The sequence below is a fragment of the Tripterygium wilfordii genome, chromosome 17 (assembly GCF_013401445.1).
Source record: "Tripterygium wilfordii isolate XIE 37 chromosome 17, ASM1340144v1, whole genome shotgun sequence".
Lineage (NCBI taxonomy): Eukaryota > Viridiplantae > Streptophyta > Magnoliopsida > Celastrales > Celastraceae > Tripterygium > Tripterygium wilfordii.
The window spans coordinates 11,268,492-11,281,917 of NC_052248.1; the positions used below are offsets into that span (position 1 = coordinate 11,268,492).

The window sequence follows — 13,426 nt, forward strand, 5'->3', positions numbered from 1 at the left end:
GAAAAAGAATTGAAAAATGTCTCAATGAGTTTGATGACAAAGAGGGACTAAATAGTTTTAATTTATGTTGGTGCTTATAGTTGCAAGAATTGAAGAGCTCTCCTTTCATGGGTGTTTGAGATTTTCGTTTTTGTTTTCATGTAAGTTGTAATAATGTCATTGTGAATCCACTGGTATGGATTGAAATTAATTTTAGATAGAATTTTTATGGGATTTTATGCTCTGACTTCTTATTACACACCAACTTAACTAATTACACTATCAATATAATTAGTTACACTATCCATTCGGACAGCTTAATAAGGAACCGTATCCATTTGAGGTAGAGCATCCCAGTAGGATATTGTCTTACTACATTGTTTCCACATTGTTTTCACATTGTTTCCAAGAAACTATGCTGAAAAAAAAAATGGAAAATATTTTTAACCGGGAAGCGACAATATAATTTTCGTGGTCCATACATATATTTTTTGGATTTTGGAAGCACTATTTTAGATAGTGGTATTGGAATTATACCGGTGATGCTACTGGTATGTGATATAGCCGGTTCAATCGGTCGAGCGTCACAAATATATCTATTTATATTGCAGAGGATAACAGTAACAAAAATCATGTTGCTTTAATGGTTTAAACTTATGATTTCCTAATTGAGTGTCCAAGTTTAATTCTCATTAATAGTATTTTTCACATATTTTTTCAACCCATACAACAAACATCTCTCATTGAAAAATTGAAAGAAATTTACAACCACGGCTCTTATAAATAAAGTCTTAGGTTCACATCAAAGCCATTGTTAAAAAAATCTACTTGAGGTACAACCACGTCTCTTATAAATAAAGTCTAGTCTTAGGTTCTCATCAAAGCCTTTGTTAAAAAACTCCACTTGAGGTACAACCACAACTCTTATAAATAATGTCTTAGGTTCTCATCGAAGTGTTTAAAAAATCCACTTGAGGACTCTTTTTGGAGACTTCGGGTATTAGATAATTTTTTATTTTTATTTATCTATAAACGGAAAAAGTTAATTTTGGTTTTGAAAAATTAAATTTTCTTTAAAAAAAATGTGTATAAAACGGGTTTAACACCGAATCAATAATGGTAAAGCCGTCAGGTTCAATCGCCTTTTGACTGTCATGGTTTAATCCTATATTTAAATTGAATCATACCAATTAACTGAACAGTACCCAATTCAATCGCTTGAACCGACCGGTCCAAATTGGTATGTAAAACACTATTTGGAAGTTCATCTAACTCCGAAGGTTACTTCTTTGAATCAACATAAGTACAGATACTATAAACATAGCAGGTTTTTCAGATGCTACGCCTGTTGGTACACATATGGAGGTGAATCTCAAGTTGCGTAAGGAAGGAGGGGATATTCTTTTTGACCTCATTCTTTACCACAAATTAGTTGGGAGTTTAGTTTATTTGATTATTGATCGCCCTGACGTTGCCTTTGTTGTTTGGCAATCAGTAATTGCCTAGAAACTACTGATTGGTGTATTTTTTGAGGTTATGCTCAAACTTCTTAGAAGGCCAAGAAACAAGATATATATGGTTTCCAAATCTTCCCCAGAAATTGTTTGGCTTCCGGGTCTCTTAGTCGGTGTAGTCCAGCCAGTGGAAAATAAATTACGTGTCTATATTTCATGGCAAAGACTAAAAGAAGAATAGGGCATCACCATTCCTTATTGCACCTGATATATGAATGGATTACATAGCCTCCCTCATTTATTTTGAAATTTTGAAAATTTGCATAGAATTTGAAGCCTTCAGTAGTATAATGTGATGTATATCCCATGCATGAAGCACTACATCATACTGGTTTGCTGATTGATTCTCCTCATTTCTTGGGTATTGGATATGATGATAACCTCCAGCTGAGAATCTGATGGCTTCCAGTGAGATACCCTGTTGAAGCTGTTAAGAAGAACCCGACGGCTTAGTTTTGATGCATATCCAACGTAAATTGTAAGTGAATTTGTTCCGCCATTCAATATTACTGAGACCTTGATGTCTTTTCCACTTTTCAGGTCAATTTCGGTTTCATTGAGACTCGTAGTAGAAATTGGGTTTATCACACTTTTGTGTCAATCGATACATGATTGCCATCCAAATCAAATGTATTCTTGTAAGTGTCAAATTCCACTGCTAATTGATCAGCAGCGCGACCTGCATTTAGCTCAAAATTAATTGGTTTAGTTGTATATAATGTATGTATCGATATTACATCAATAGTAAAGATAGGAACCATAGCTTCACATTATATTACCGTCTTGTGCTGGATCCATTATTCCAAGATAGGAACCAAAGCTGTCAGCTGGCGAGGGACTACTATTGGGTGCCATAATAAATGTTAGTCCATCTGCAGATTCGGTTGAATAAGGGGAGGTAAGAATCCTGAACGTGAACCTAGTATAGAAACGTGCTGGCCACGCAAACAAAGGGTATTTGTATAGAACCCTGCCAACTTGATTTCGTTGCAAGGTTGGATAACCTGGTTGTGGCTCTGGGGTTAGGCTTAAGTAGTCGTCGTAACTGGTAGCTGAACCCGTGCAAGTTAAGTTACCATCACTGCAACTTGCTGGGGTGAATGAAGGAAAGCTGAAACCAGTGGTGATTTGAGGGACTGGAAAGGGAGCTTGGGTGAATGAAGAAGCTTGATTAAGAAAAGCAAAGAGAAACAGAAACAGAAACATGGTTGGTTGGGTATATTTATATGTGAGACTACTTCGCTTATAACTCATAGCAAGCAATCGTACATACTCCACTATATATAGTGGGGTTTGATGATAGTAGTCGATGAAATTTATGCTAGCTGCATTGTTGAAGGAAAATTAAGTCACCTTCAACAAGAAAAAGTTGGCTCTGTAGTTAGCGTATCTTACAAGATTATGTTGTTGGGTTGTATTAACATCTCCATGGCCACATTGTATTTGTAAATTGACGTATGCGAGACTCACAAAGATATAAAGACAGAAGGTAAAGTCCATCTTGTAAGACTAAGACATTATCATACGACAGTAGAGAAATTTAAATTGAGAATAACAACATTCAACAAGACAAGAATTTACATGGAAAACTTTAAAACCAAAGAAAAAAATCACAGGTGTTGCCAAAAGATAATCAAGAGAAATTTTCACTATGTAAAAAATTTATACAACTACACATCGAGATTTTTCTCTCACCAAGAAATCTAAAAATACCCAGGAGCTCAAGAGATTATCATATGCCACCAATCCAGCCTATATCTCTAATACCCTACATCTTGAATCTCTCATTGTCTCATACCCAAAACCCAATTACACCAAAAGATAAATCACAAAGTTTCCGCACCTTGCCCTCTCTCTCACTAGGTGTAGCCGCCTCTCTAACCCATGTTTAGAGAAAACAAAACAGTAGTAACTTAGTTACAACCCTAAAAACGTCTTATATGTATAAGGTTGTAGAAAATCTAATTGTAGTTAAACTCGAATTACTAATTCTAATCAAACTAGAGTCCAATTTTATTGATCAATTCCAACAATCTCCACCTTGATAAAAAAATTGCATAGTTTTCGCTATACTGATAACACATATTTATGCACATTTTGCATCCCTTATCCCAATACTTTGCACTAGTTTCCTTTGCGAAATTGGTTGGTTTTGATGTGTTTTGGGTAAGTTTTGAAGAAATATGTCCCTAACAGTGATTGAGAGCTAAATAGGCAAAAATATGGTGAAATGATAGAAGATGAATATGTTCATAATTTTGAAGCGAAGTCAGGTTCCTAAATAGATTTGTCAACTTCACATAATAAACTGGATGTTCTCTGGAAGAACTGGATAACTGATGGTATACCGTTGGAAAGATCTAGAAGTATAGTTTCCATAGAATTTTACGGTTCATGATTTGGAGTTTCCTAGAGGAAGTTGCATCAGTTTTAGCATCAGTGGTTCAGTGCAGAAATTATATGCGAATTTAGAAGATTTGATACCTCAAGTTACTATTCTTGGTATTCAAGACACGGAACAAATCTTGGGAGATTACGGGGCACTCGAATCTTGTGTTAGAAGTCAATGACAACTCTCTCAGTCAGTTTAAGTTCAGTTTCCATAAGGAGAAGTGTATTGGTAGTCAAGTTCTATATCTATTAGGAGAAACACTTCCTTGTGATAATTGAACTTAATTCCTATATTGTCTGAAAAGTCTCAGTCGATGGGGCCCTATTGTTGAATTATAAAAGGGATGTAACAGTCATCAAAGAGGACACACACGAACGAATAGAGGAGAGAAGGTGAAACCAACAGCAAGCAAGGCGAGATATACTATTTGGTTTCCTCTTTCTCTTATGTATTTTAGTCTTCAAAACAGATGATGTGTGGCTAATTTTCCTTCAGTTAAGGGGCTGGTTGAAGCCCGAATATGACTGTACTGATGCTTTGTTTACCTTTAATTTTATTTCTTGAGATCGAATGAAAATCTTTTCACTATATTACTTGTTGATGAAATCTGATATATGTTTCTTTGAGTGCACGCTTAGATGCATGTTTTAGGATTATATTGCTAGGACGATACGCTTGATCACCCTTATCTTCATAAAGTCTCAAGTAGCCAATGAATAAGATAGCTCTAATTCATGTGAATTGATTTCTAGGTGATATAAGATGCATGACACATCTTATGAATTTAGTGATGTTTGCCTTCTTTGTGCTTAATGATTCTCGAGTGTTGAATCTATGAACATGCCATTCTAGATTGCATCTTAAGAACTAAGTTAAGGAGTACATGCCATGCACATGACATACAAATTAAGAGAGAGCAATAAGATAAAATCAACATGCCATTGTTTTATCTTAAACATCGTCATTCGTGAATTAAGAAATACAAATGAAGGTTGCAGCAGTACATGATTGTTAGTGGTGGATAACTTTCCCTTTACTCTTTCTCTTATGAGAATCAAAAATGTTTTCTAATTCTTACCAATTATTCTGAATTAACTGTTTAGCTCGAGTCACAATTAGATTTTATTTGTAATTATATTCCAATCCTCTGCGGGACATACCCTTGCTTCTCACTATACTCAACAACCTTTTTCTTAAATTGCAAGGATTAAATTGAGTTATTTTTTAGTACCTATATTGGTGTTCACATATACCACCATCTTCATCGACAGTCACAACTCTCTACACCGAGAACCGTCATACTCCATCATAAAAATGGAAACTGGTAAAAGGTATGATCATCGTCAATACCTTGAAGAACAAGTAAACTCAGAGAAATCCTGAAACGGTATGTTTATTTTATTTCAAAGTTACATCTCAAAGGAGGTTACAATACCTTATATAATAAATCGTAACCCTAATTGTGACATAAGTATAAAAGGAAAATAATATAATAAAGCAACCAATAAGGAAAATCCTAAAAACACACCGAAAATACCAAAATATGCAAAAAGGGTCTGAAACCCTTCGAAACATCTGTTTTTGAGGCCAAAAATGGAAGAAACTATGTAGAAATGGAAAAACATTTTAACTGAGAAGCCACAATAGTTACATGATTATCATAACTGTAGAAATTTCACTCGCAGTCTTGCACAAGGCTTGAGCCACCTGATTATGGTTTATTGCAATATTATTACTAGTGCTAGACCAGCAACCTATATAGTTCTAGGATAACATAATTAACTTGTGATAATTGATATCATAGGAGTAATAGGAGTCTGCCAGTATAAATAATAAAGAGTATAATGATGCTGGAGTGGTAAATAGGTAGTGTGCATGTCTGATTCTTCATACACGACTTCTGCTGTGAATCAGGTCCTTCATAAACAACAGATAATAGGGCAATAAACAAGGAGAGCAATTAAAGCAGGGAAGAGAAAGAAGAAGAACACAAGATTTACGTGGTTCGGTAAGAGTGCCTACATCCACGGAATTTACGACTGTTTTCAATAAGACAATTTCAGTGGTACAATTGCGACTAGGGTTTCCCCCTTTTATAGCAAGTTATCCGGGTACCCAAAATATAATTATAACCCCCATACTAAAAATAATCAACTCACATAAGTAATACTTCCAATATGAGGCACTTTATTTAACAATTTCAACTCCTTTTATCCAGATGTTGTAATCAACTCCGAATTATAGGCAAAGTTTTCGACACAATATCTCCAAGACCCCTTGTAGCTCCAGTCCCTATTGCCTTAGTGGGGGTTTAGGGAGGGCAGATACATTCAAATTGTTTTATACATCTCATTTGTACTTCTACTATAATTCTCTTCACGTGTGTGTGATGTGCAAATTATATACATACAATTGTGCACCCTTTTCATTGATCTTTGTGTCATTTTGAGCCGATTAAGGATAGATTTTGCCTAATTAGTCTCATTTGTGCATTTTCAAGTATAAAGACGCGAACCAGAAAGAAGGGATCCAAAATGAACGAAAATGAAAAATTTTGGAAACAGTGACTTTCTCAATCGATCGTGCCCCATTTTCGATCGATCGGGCCTTGATTTTCAAAGTTGCAGCTGCATCCTAGTGACTTTTCCAATGGATCAAAGGATATTACCGATCGTTCACACTTCTCCTTGTTCACGATTATGCACTTCAAACTTCACGAAAATTAATACCCCCAAACTCAAGTGGGTACATTCCAAAACAACACAAGCTTGTTATAAAAACGACTATGGGTTTTGGGGAGTACTATAAAAGGGTCGAAATTAGGTTTGTGCCTCATTCTTGGAGGTTAGGGTTTTGAGAACTATTGGAAGGCAGCATAGGAGCAAGGAAGAGGAGGAGGATTTTAGGGATTTTATAGTATCTCTCCCTATTTTTTGTAATTATGATTGCTATTGTGGGTTGATTATGTATTTGGATGATATAAGGAACTAATCCTCTAGCTAGGGTCCTAATGAAGCCCCACTTTGAATATTTAATGAACTTGGTTTGTCGTTCTTAATTTCCTCTTTAATTGTTGATTATCTATGAATGCTGTTAATGCTTTTGAATGCCTCATCACCATTCCAATGATGTTCTGCCTAGGTTGAGACCGGAAGGAGATACCTAGGGTTGCACTCACCATAGATGACATAGATTGCATGAACCATAGGAATATAGGTAAATAACTTATGCAATTGCTACACGATTATTCACTATACTTAATGGGTTTTTGATATTTAAATCCGATTGCTAGGAATAATAGGGATTGGTATTGAAAACACTTTTGGTGTAATCAGGAATGGAGCATTCAATAGGAAGGGAAATCGGTTGTCAACAATTGAATTGTGAATTAGGGATTAACGAACCAATGTAGTTTAATTGGATAGGTGGTGGTGACATTAGGTGCCCTAGTGTTTGCTCTCTTGAATTAATTACTCAGTAATTGGTTTGATTGTTGGATTGCTTAATTTCTCTTGTTAATTGTTTAGTTATCTGTTAAATTTATTGTTTTTGTGTAATTAATTTGATTGTTGGATTGCTTAATTTCTCTTGTCAATTGTTTAGCTATTTGTTAAATTTATTGTTTTTGTGTTAGCTAACAAAAAAACTCAAACGTCGATTCTCCGAATAGTGTAGGATTAGCCATAATTAGTATTTGATTGAATTGTCAATAGATTCTCGTGGGAACAATACTCTATTCATCACTTTATTATTTGTGCAACTTGTACACTTGCAAGTAAGGAGAAAATGCCTAATTGATTGTAAGGAGATGGGCTTGCTCTTATAAACCAATGGAATCCTCACATATTTTAGATGTGGGATTCGTAACATGAACCATGCTATTGTTGAGAGCACAATAGAAGTATGTTAGCTACCATTTGTAGGCATAACTAGTGAAACTAGAAAAGACAGATTGATATGTATTGTTCTTTCTGGACTATACCTTTTGTCTTTAATCTTCGTGAGTCTCAAGAAAGCCAATCTGAGAATACAAGATCTTGAGCTGTTAGGATAACTCAATAGAGAGAAAATTCAGATCCAGATAGGAAATTAATACAAACAAGAATATTGGAAACTAGGGTTATTACATAACAACTGTAATCTTCGAATCCAGATGGCAAATAGAAACAAAAACTTTGTAAAGTACACTGATTACAGAGTCAACTTTTTTCTTGTTGAAGCTGACTTAATTTTCCTTCAACAATGCAGCATAAACTTCATCGACTACTATCATCAAACCACACTATATATAGTTGAGCAAGTCTGATTGCTTGCAATGAGTTATAACTTATAAGTGAAGTAGTCTCACACATAAATATAACTACCCAACCATGTTTCTGTTCTTGTTTCTCTTCGCTTTTCTTAACCAAGCTTCTTCTAGCCCAGTGTCAGTTACCAGTGACCAAGCCTCTTCTAGCCCAGTATCTTTTCCATTCCCTACAATCACCCGTTTCAACTTCCCTTCATTCACCCCAACAAGTTGCAGTGATGGTAACTTAACTTGCACGGGTTCAGTAACCAGTCGCGACGGCTACTTAAGCCTAACCCCAGAGCCACGTCCAGGCAATCCAACCATGCAACTAAATCAAGTTGGCAGGGTTCTATACAAATACCCTGTGTTTGCGTGGCCAGCATATATCTATTCTACGTTCACGTTCAGGATTCTTACCTCCCCTTATTCAACCGAATCTGCAGATGGACTAACATTTATTATGGCACCCAACAGTAGTCCCTCGCCAGCTGACAGCTTTGGTTCCTATCTTGGAATAATGGAACCAGCACAAGACGGTAATATAATGTGAAGCTATGGTTCCTATCTTTATTATATGATAAAACATTCATACATACATTATATGTTCAACTAAACCAATACATTTTGAGGTAAATGCAGGCCATGCTGGTGGTCAATTAGCTGTGGAGTTTGACACTTACAAGAATACAGGTGATTTGGATGCAAATCACATTGCGGTTGTCACAAAAAGTGTAATACATCCGATTCAAGCTAGGAGTCTCAATGATACCGGAATTGACCTGAAAAGTGGAAGAGACATCAAGGTTCTAATAGTATTGGATGGGAGGACAAAGTCCATTAGAGTTCACGTTGGATATGCATCTGATCCAATAGGTGAGACTTTTCTTGAGGTGCCTATTGACATCCCAAATACCCTGCCAAGCTTCATCTATGTGGGATTCACAGCATCAACAGGGCTTCTCACTGAGCGTCATCAGATTCTCAACTGGAATTTAGCATCATTTCCAATCAATAAATGAGGAGAATATGCACAACCAGTGTGATGTAGTACTCTTCTTGGGATATACATCACACAATAGTCAAGGCTGTCAAATTCCATGCAAATTTTAATTTCTTAAACTTGCAAAAATAAATGAGGAAGACAATGTAATCCATTCAAAAAATATAAGATGCAATAAGGAATGGTGACGTCCTACTATTCATTTTTACAATTTCTTTCGTGGATGACTCTGTGTATTTGAATAGAAACTATAAATATATTCAGAATGTGTTCGTGTGATGGAAATAGATTTTTTGTTTATCAAAGGCAGATCGAGGAAGAAATTGTTTTTGGACCTAAATGGTTTGGAATGGCTGAAAATATCATTTCTAAATTATGCTGACTTGTGACAAAGTCATGAGTTGGACGTTCTTACTAGTTGCATGTAATATCCGGTGTTTTTTTTAAAAAAAATATATATAAAATATATATATTTATGTATATTTGTAGAGGAAATGTAAGACAAATGTAAGTCATTTGGACCAAAGTCTTTCATTAAGACCCAATATGGGATGTAGCTTGGCCCATACTAAGTTGTCCTAAACATATAAGCTTCAAGATGTAGAAGGTGGGCTTAGCCCAAGTCAATTTCAGCTAGCCTTTTAACAAGCTTTGGCTTTACGGGAAGTTACAAGAAGAATCTAGAAAGACAAGTGATAAGGTAGAGAGAACTAAACAGGGGGAGAAGAAGAATCTAAAGGGAAGACGTGAAACAAGGAGAGTAGTGGAGTGTAAATCGCATAGATTCTCTCATGGTTGCCTAGGTAATGAAGAAAGAAGATTGTTTTGGGAGGCTTTGAAAGTGGGTCTACAAAGCTTAAGTTCGGTTTGCGAAAGAAATTTAGATTGAAGGTTGGGGAGAGATTGTCTACGTTAATTTGTGCTTGTACAAGGAAACTTGGATGGTCAAAGCTAAAGTTGGATTTCATGTGCTACTTGGTTCGGGTAAGTTCTGGGATCAATTAAACTCTGAATTTGTTTTGACCTGTACAAGATGGGAAGTGCTACATGCGTGTGAATTGATGTGTGACTGACACCAAAGTGTGTGTGTACTTACCCCAAGTGTAGGGTATCGTCAAGTAATAAATCGGTAAGTCCGGTATCGATCCACGAGGAAGCAATGCAAATTTGAAGTGAATGATATGTAAATGACTAGCTAACACTAATAAACACAATGAATATCAAATAAAAGCAAGTAAATGAAATGGGCCGAATGACTCGGTAGCATGAGCGATTTTGTAATCAAAGTAAACACGAAATGGATTTAAAACAATTAGTTAAAAACCTAGTCTCTAATCCGTCCCGGTGGCTACTCGGTTCTCATACTCAAGGTATCATTGTAAACACACACAACCATACACAATGCATTGTGTGATACTATCAATCATGCATATGCAAAGAGAATTATGATATAAGACTTCAATTCATACATGTAGGCCATCGGGTCTCTTAATCTACGATGAACACAAAGGGATAAGCACCTAATATTATGGATTAATGTTCCCCCTTGGGGCTCGGCTTAGCTAACACCCTAGTTTCACACTCAAAGATCAATTAACCATAACTCTCCCATGCACATTCCTAAATGAACCCAAAACCCCATCATCAATACACATAATTAATAGCTATGCAATGGAAAACTCAATTAATTAAGGAAATCATGCAATGGATTTAACAATTCTCAATCAAACACATTAGATGCAATCCCTAGACTAGACAATCCAAGAATACAATCAAATATGTCATTCTCATGTATCCAATCACACAACTATCACGAAATTAAAAGAGAAAAATCGAAGCTACGATTCTTTGAGCATACCTTGAGTAATCGAAACCTTGCACCCACCGTTCGGGACTAGAAACTAGAAAGGGAACTTAGCCACTCATTATAATGAGAATAAACATCAATTTTATAGATGAAAACCAATGTTTACAATCAAGATCACAAGAACTAAGTAAAACCCTAGAGAGAGAAAGAGAGAGAAAAACTATGGAGGCTAGATGTTGTGTAATCCATGAATGAGAAAGAAAACCCCAATCTTAGGGTTTTCCCCTCTTTTTACAATAGAAAATACCTAACTACCCTTATAAAATCGTTCCCCATTGGTTACATACATGATTTACCCCAAATGCCCTAGAAATTTTGGTGTAGAAAATTACAGATCCGCGGTAGGTGTCCGGACGGCTTCGGAAGGTGTCCGGACACCTGGGCTTCATCAAGTCTTCGTTATAGGCTCTGTCTCATTTTTCAAAGGAAGTGTCCGGACACCTAATGTGGGTGTCCGGACAATAAGTGTCCGGACACCTCTCAAGGTGTCCGGACACCTCACAACAAAAAGTGCCCAAAAAGTGCTCCAACTTGCCCGAACAAGGTCCGATTCCTACAAAACCAAGGGAAAACATTTGTAAGTGTAAAACTAAGCTAAAATGCAATCAAATACATTAGCTAAGTGCTAGAACATCCTAATTAAAGGACATTGGAACCTCAAAATAGAGGTCCAATCAATGTGATATGATGGAAATTTTGTAGGAGATTGGACTTGAAGTGTAAGTCATGCAGTCAACAACTAGATTTTCAAGGGTAAGTGGAATTGAATCTCTATTTCAATTAAGATGACGTTTGTGCTTGTAAGTGAGGTAAGGACTTATTGAAGTTCTATATACTGTTGGCATTGAGTTGTTAAATGCTATATCGTTTTATTATATGGTCAGGCGGTGGACATTGTCTCAGGATTTGACTAGTAGCATATTTCTGGTGAGTGGATAGATAACTTATTTGATACATTGAACCCGCACACACCTATGATCCGTCCTTTTCTTCAGATTTTGTATTAGTGTCCCTATTTGTCAATCTCCGTATATATCCGTCTAGTTACTGTTTGTTAGACTTCTTGTGTGACCCATGATTTTCTTACCATTGGGACAAGCATAGAATTAACTGCATGCGACCTTTTGATATGACATCGATTACTCTGATTCTGAAATATGTGTTATTCGGATTTCGTATCGGGATGGAATGTTCTGATTCGGACTTGTGATCGTATCCTATTCTGGTTCAGTTTGATTGATTGTTATTTGTTCCTTGGGAGTTACTATCTGTTAGAATACTGTACGCTAACGACAGGATACGTTAGCCTTGGTGCACCAAGTTTGGATATGTTCGGATATCAGCACTGTGTGTGCTGTCTGATACTAGCACCTTGGGTGTTGTCTCACATCAGCACTTCATGTGCTGTCTGATGTCGGCACTTCGTGTGCTGTCTGATATTCTGATTGTTTCTGTATGATGGTACTCCCTTCCGAAATGTTGCTTGTTCAGTTCTTTGACTCTTGATTACCCGGCTTGTCCCCTTTGTATCGTTTAAGTTTCTATTCATTCACTGAGTCTTGTGACTCATGCTTCCTTGTTGATACTTTTGTTTCAGATAGAGTAGTTTCGGCAGGTCCAGGACCACCTTCAGCTATTTAGAGTTCTATCCGATTCCGGAGAGCCCGTCACCTGTTGTGTGGGTAGTCACTCTGATATTTTGTATTTTGCTACTCATGTATAAATTTATGAATCTTAGATGCTCCGTTAATTACAGATAGGATGTTTTTGGTATGTATTGCTTTAAGTCTTGACTGTACTCTGGCTATTACTTCCGCGTTATGTAAATTTTAGTTCCATACTCCTTATGCATGTTTGAATTATTTGTTTTGAGGCTTGTTTGATCTCAGTGGACTTCTAGGTCCATTGGGGTCATGCGCCGATCACGTGCCCTTATTTGGGTCGTGACATTGCACCTGAGGGGCTTTGCTTTGGTAGTTTTGTCGCTTAAAGTGATGGATGTTTTTTTTGGCCAGCTTTTGATGATATTTTTTGTAAATTGAGTATATAAGACAATTATGTTATGGAAATAACAATAAAAGTTGCTTGGAAGATCCGATCCTCCACACGATATATATATATATATATATATATATATGACATGACGACAAAGGCCTTTAAAAATTTAACCAAACACAAATGCCACATTCACCCTCAATTGGGGTGGGTCCCTCACGCTTGGACCCCGACCCTTTCCTTTCCTACCAATAATTGTAAGTTGTATTTATCAAAGAATCCGTACGTGCGTGGAAGGCGAAATACGTCAAAATATTAAGAACAATTACTTTGTTGGGGGGGAGATGCTTGTCGTTGTCAATTTTAGGGCATAAGCCAGCATACCCTG

At 36.4% G+C, this 13,426-nt stretch overlaps 2 protein-coding genes and 1 long non-coding RNA gene across 4 annotated transcripts; 2 read left to right on the forward strand and 1 right to left on the reverse strand.

Moving 5' to 3' along the window:
* Positions 1-2,077: 2,077 nt before the first annotated feature.
* On the reverse strand, positions 2,078-2,699 carry LOC119981935 (lectin-like). Its single transcript, XM_038825073.1, has 2 exons — positions 2,273-2,699; positions 2,078-2,172 (listed from the first exon to the last, which is right to left on the reverse strand). Exons 1-2 carry the CDS (start codon positions 2,697-2,699, stop codon positions 2,078-2,080), a joined length of 522 nt encoding a protein of 173 aa, XP_038681001.1.
* Positions 2,700-8,255: 5,556 nt separating this feature from the next.
* Positions 8,256-9,195, forward strand: LOC119981936 (anti-H(O) lectin 1-like). The gene is made up of 2 exons (XM_038825074.1): positions 8,256-8,712; positions 8,816-9,195. The coding sequence occupies exons 1-2, from the start codon at positions 8,256-8,258 to the stop codon at positions 9,193-9,195; spliced, it is 837 nt and encodes a 278-aa protein (XP_038681002.1).
* Positions 9,196-9,868: 673 nt separating this feature from the next.
* Positions 9,869-12,814, forward strand: LOC119983043. Of its 2 annotated transcripts, XR_005464540.1 has the most exons (3): positions 9,869-10,160; positions 11,746-11,796; positions 11,928-12,814. It is a non-coding gene; the product is annotated as an uncharacterized LOC119983043 (long non-coding RNA). The 2 variants fall into 2 exon arrangements; XR_005464539.1 differs by having other exon boundaries at positions 11,746-12,814.
* The last annotated feature ends 612 nt before the right edge of the window (positions 12,815-13,426 follow it).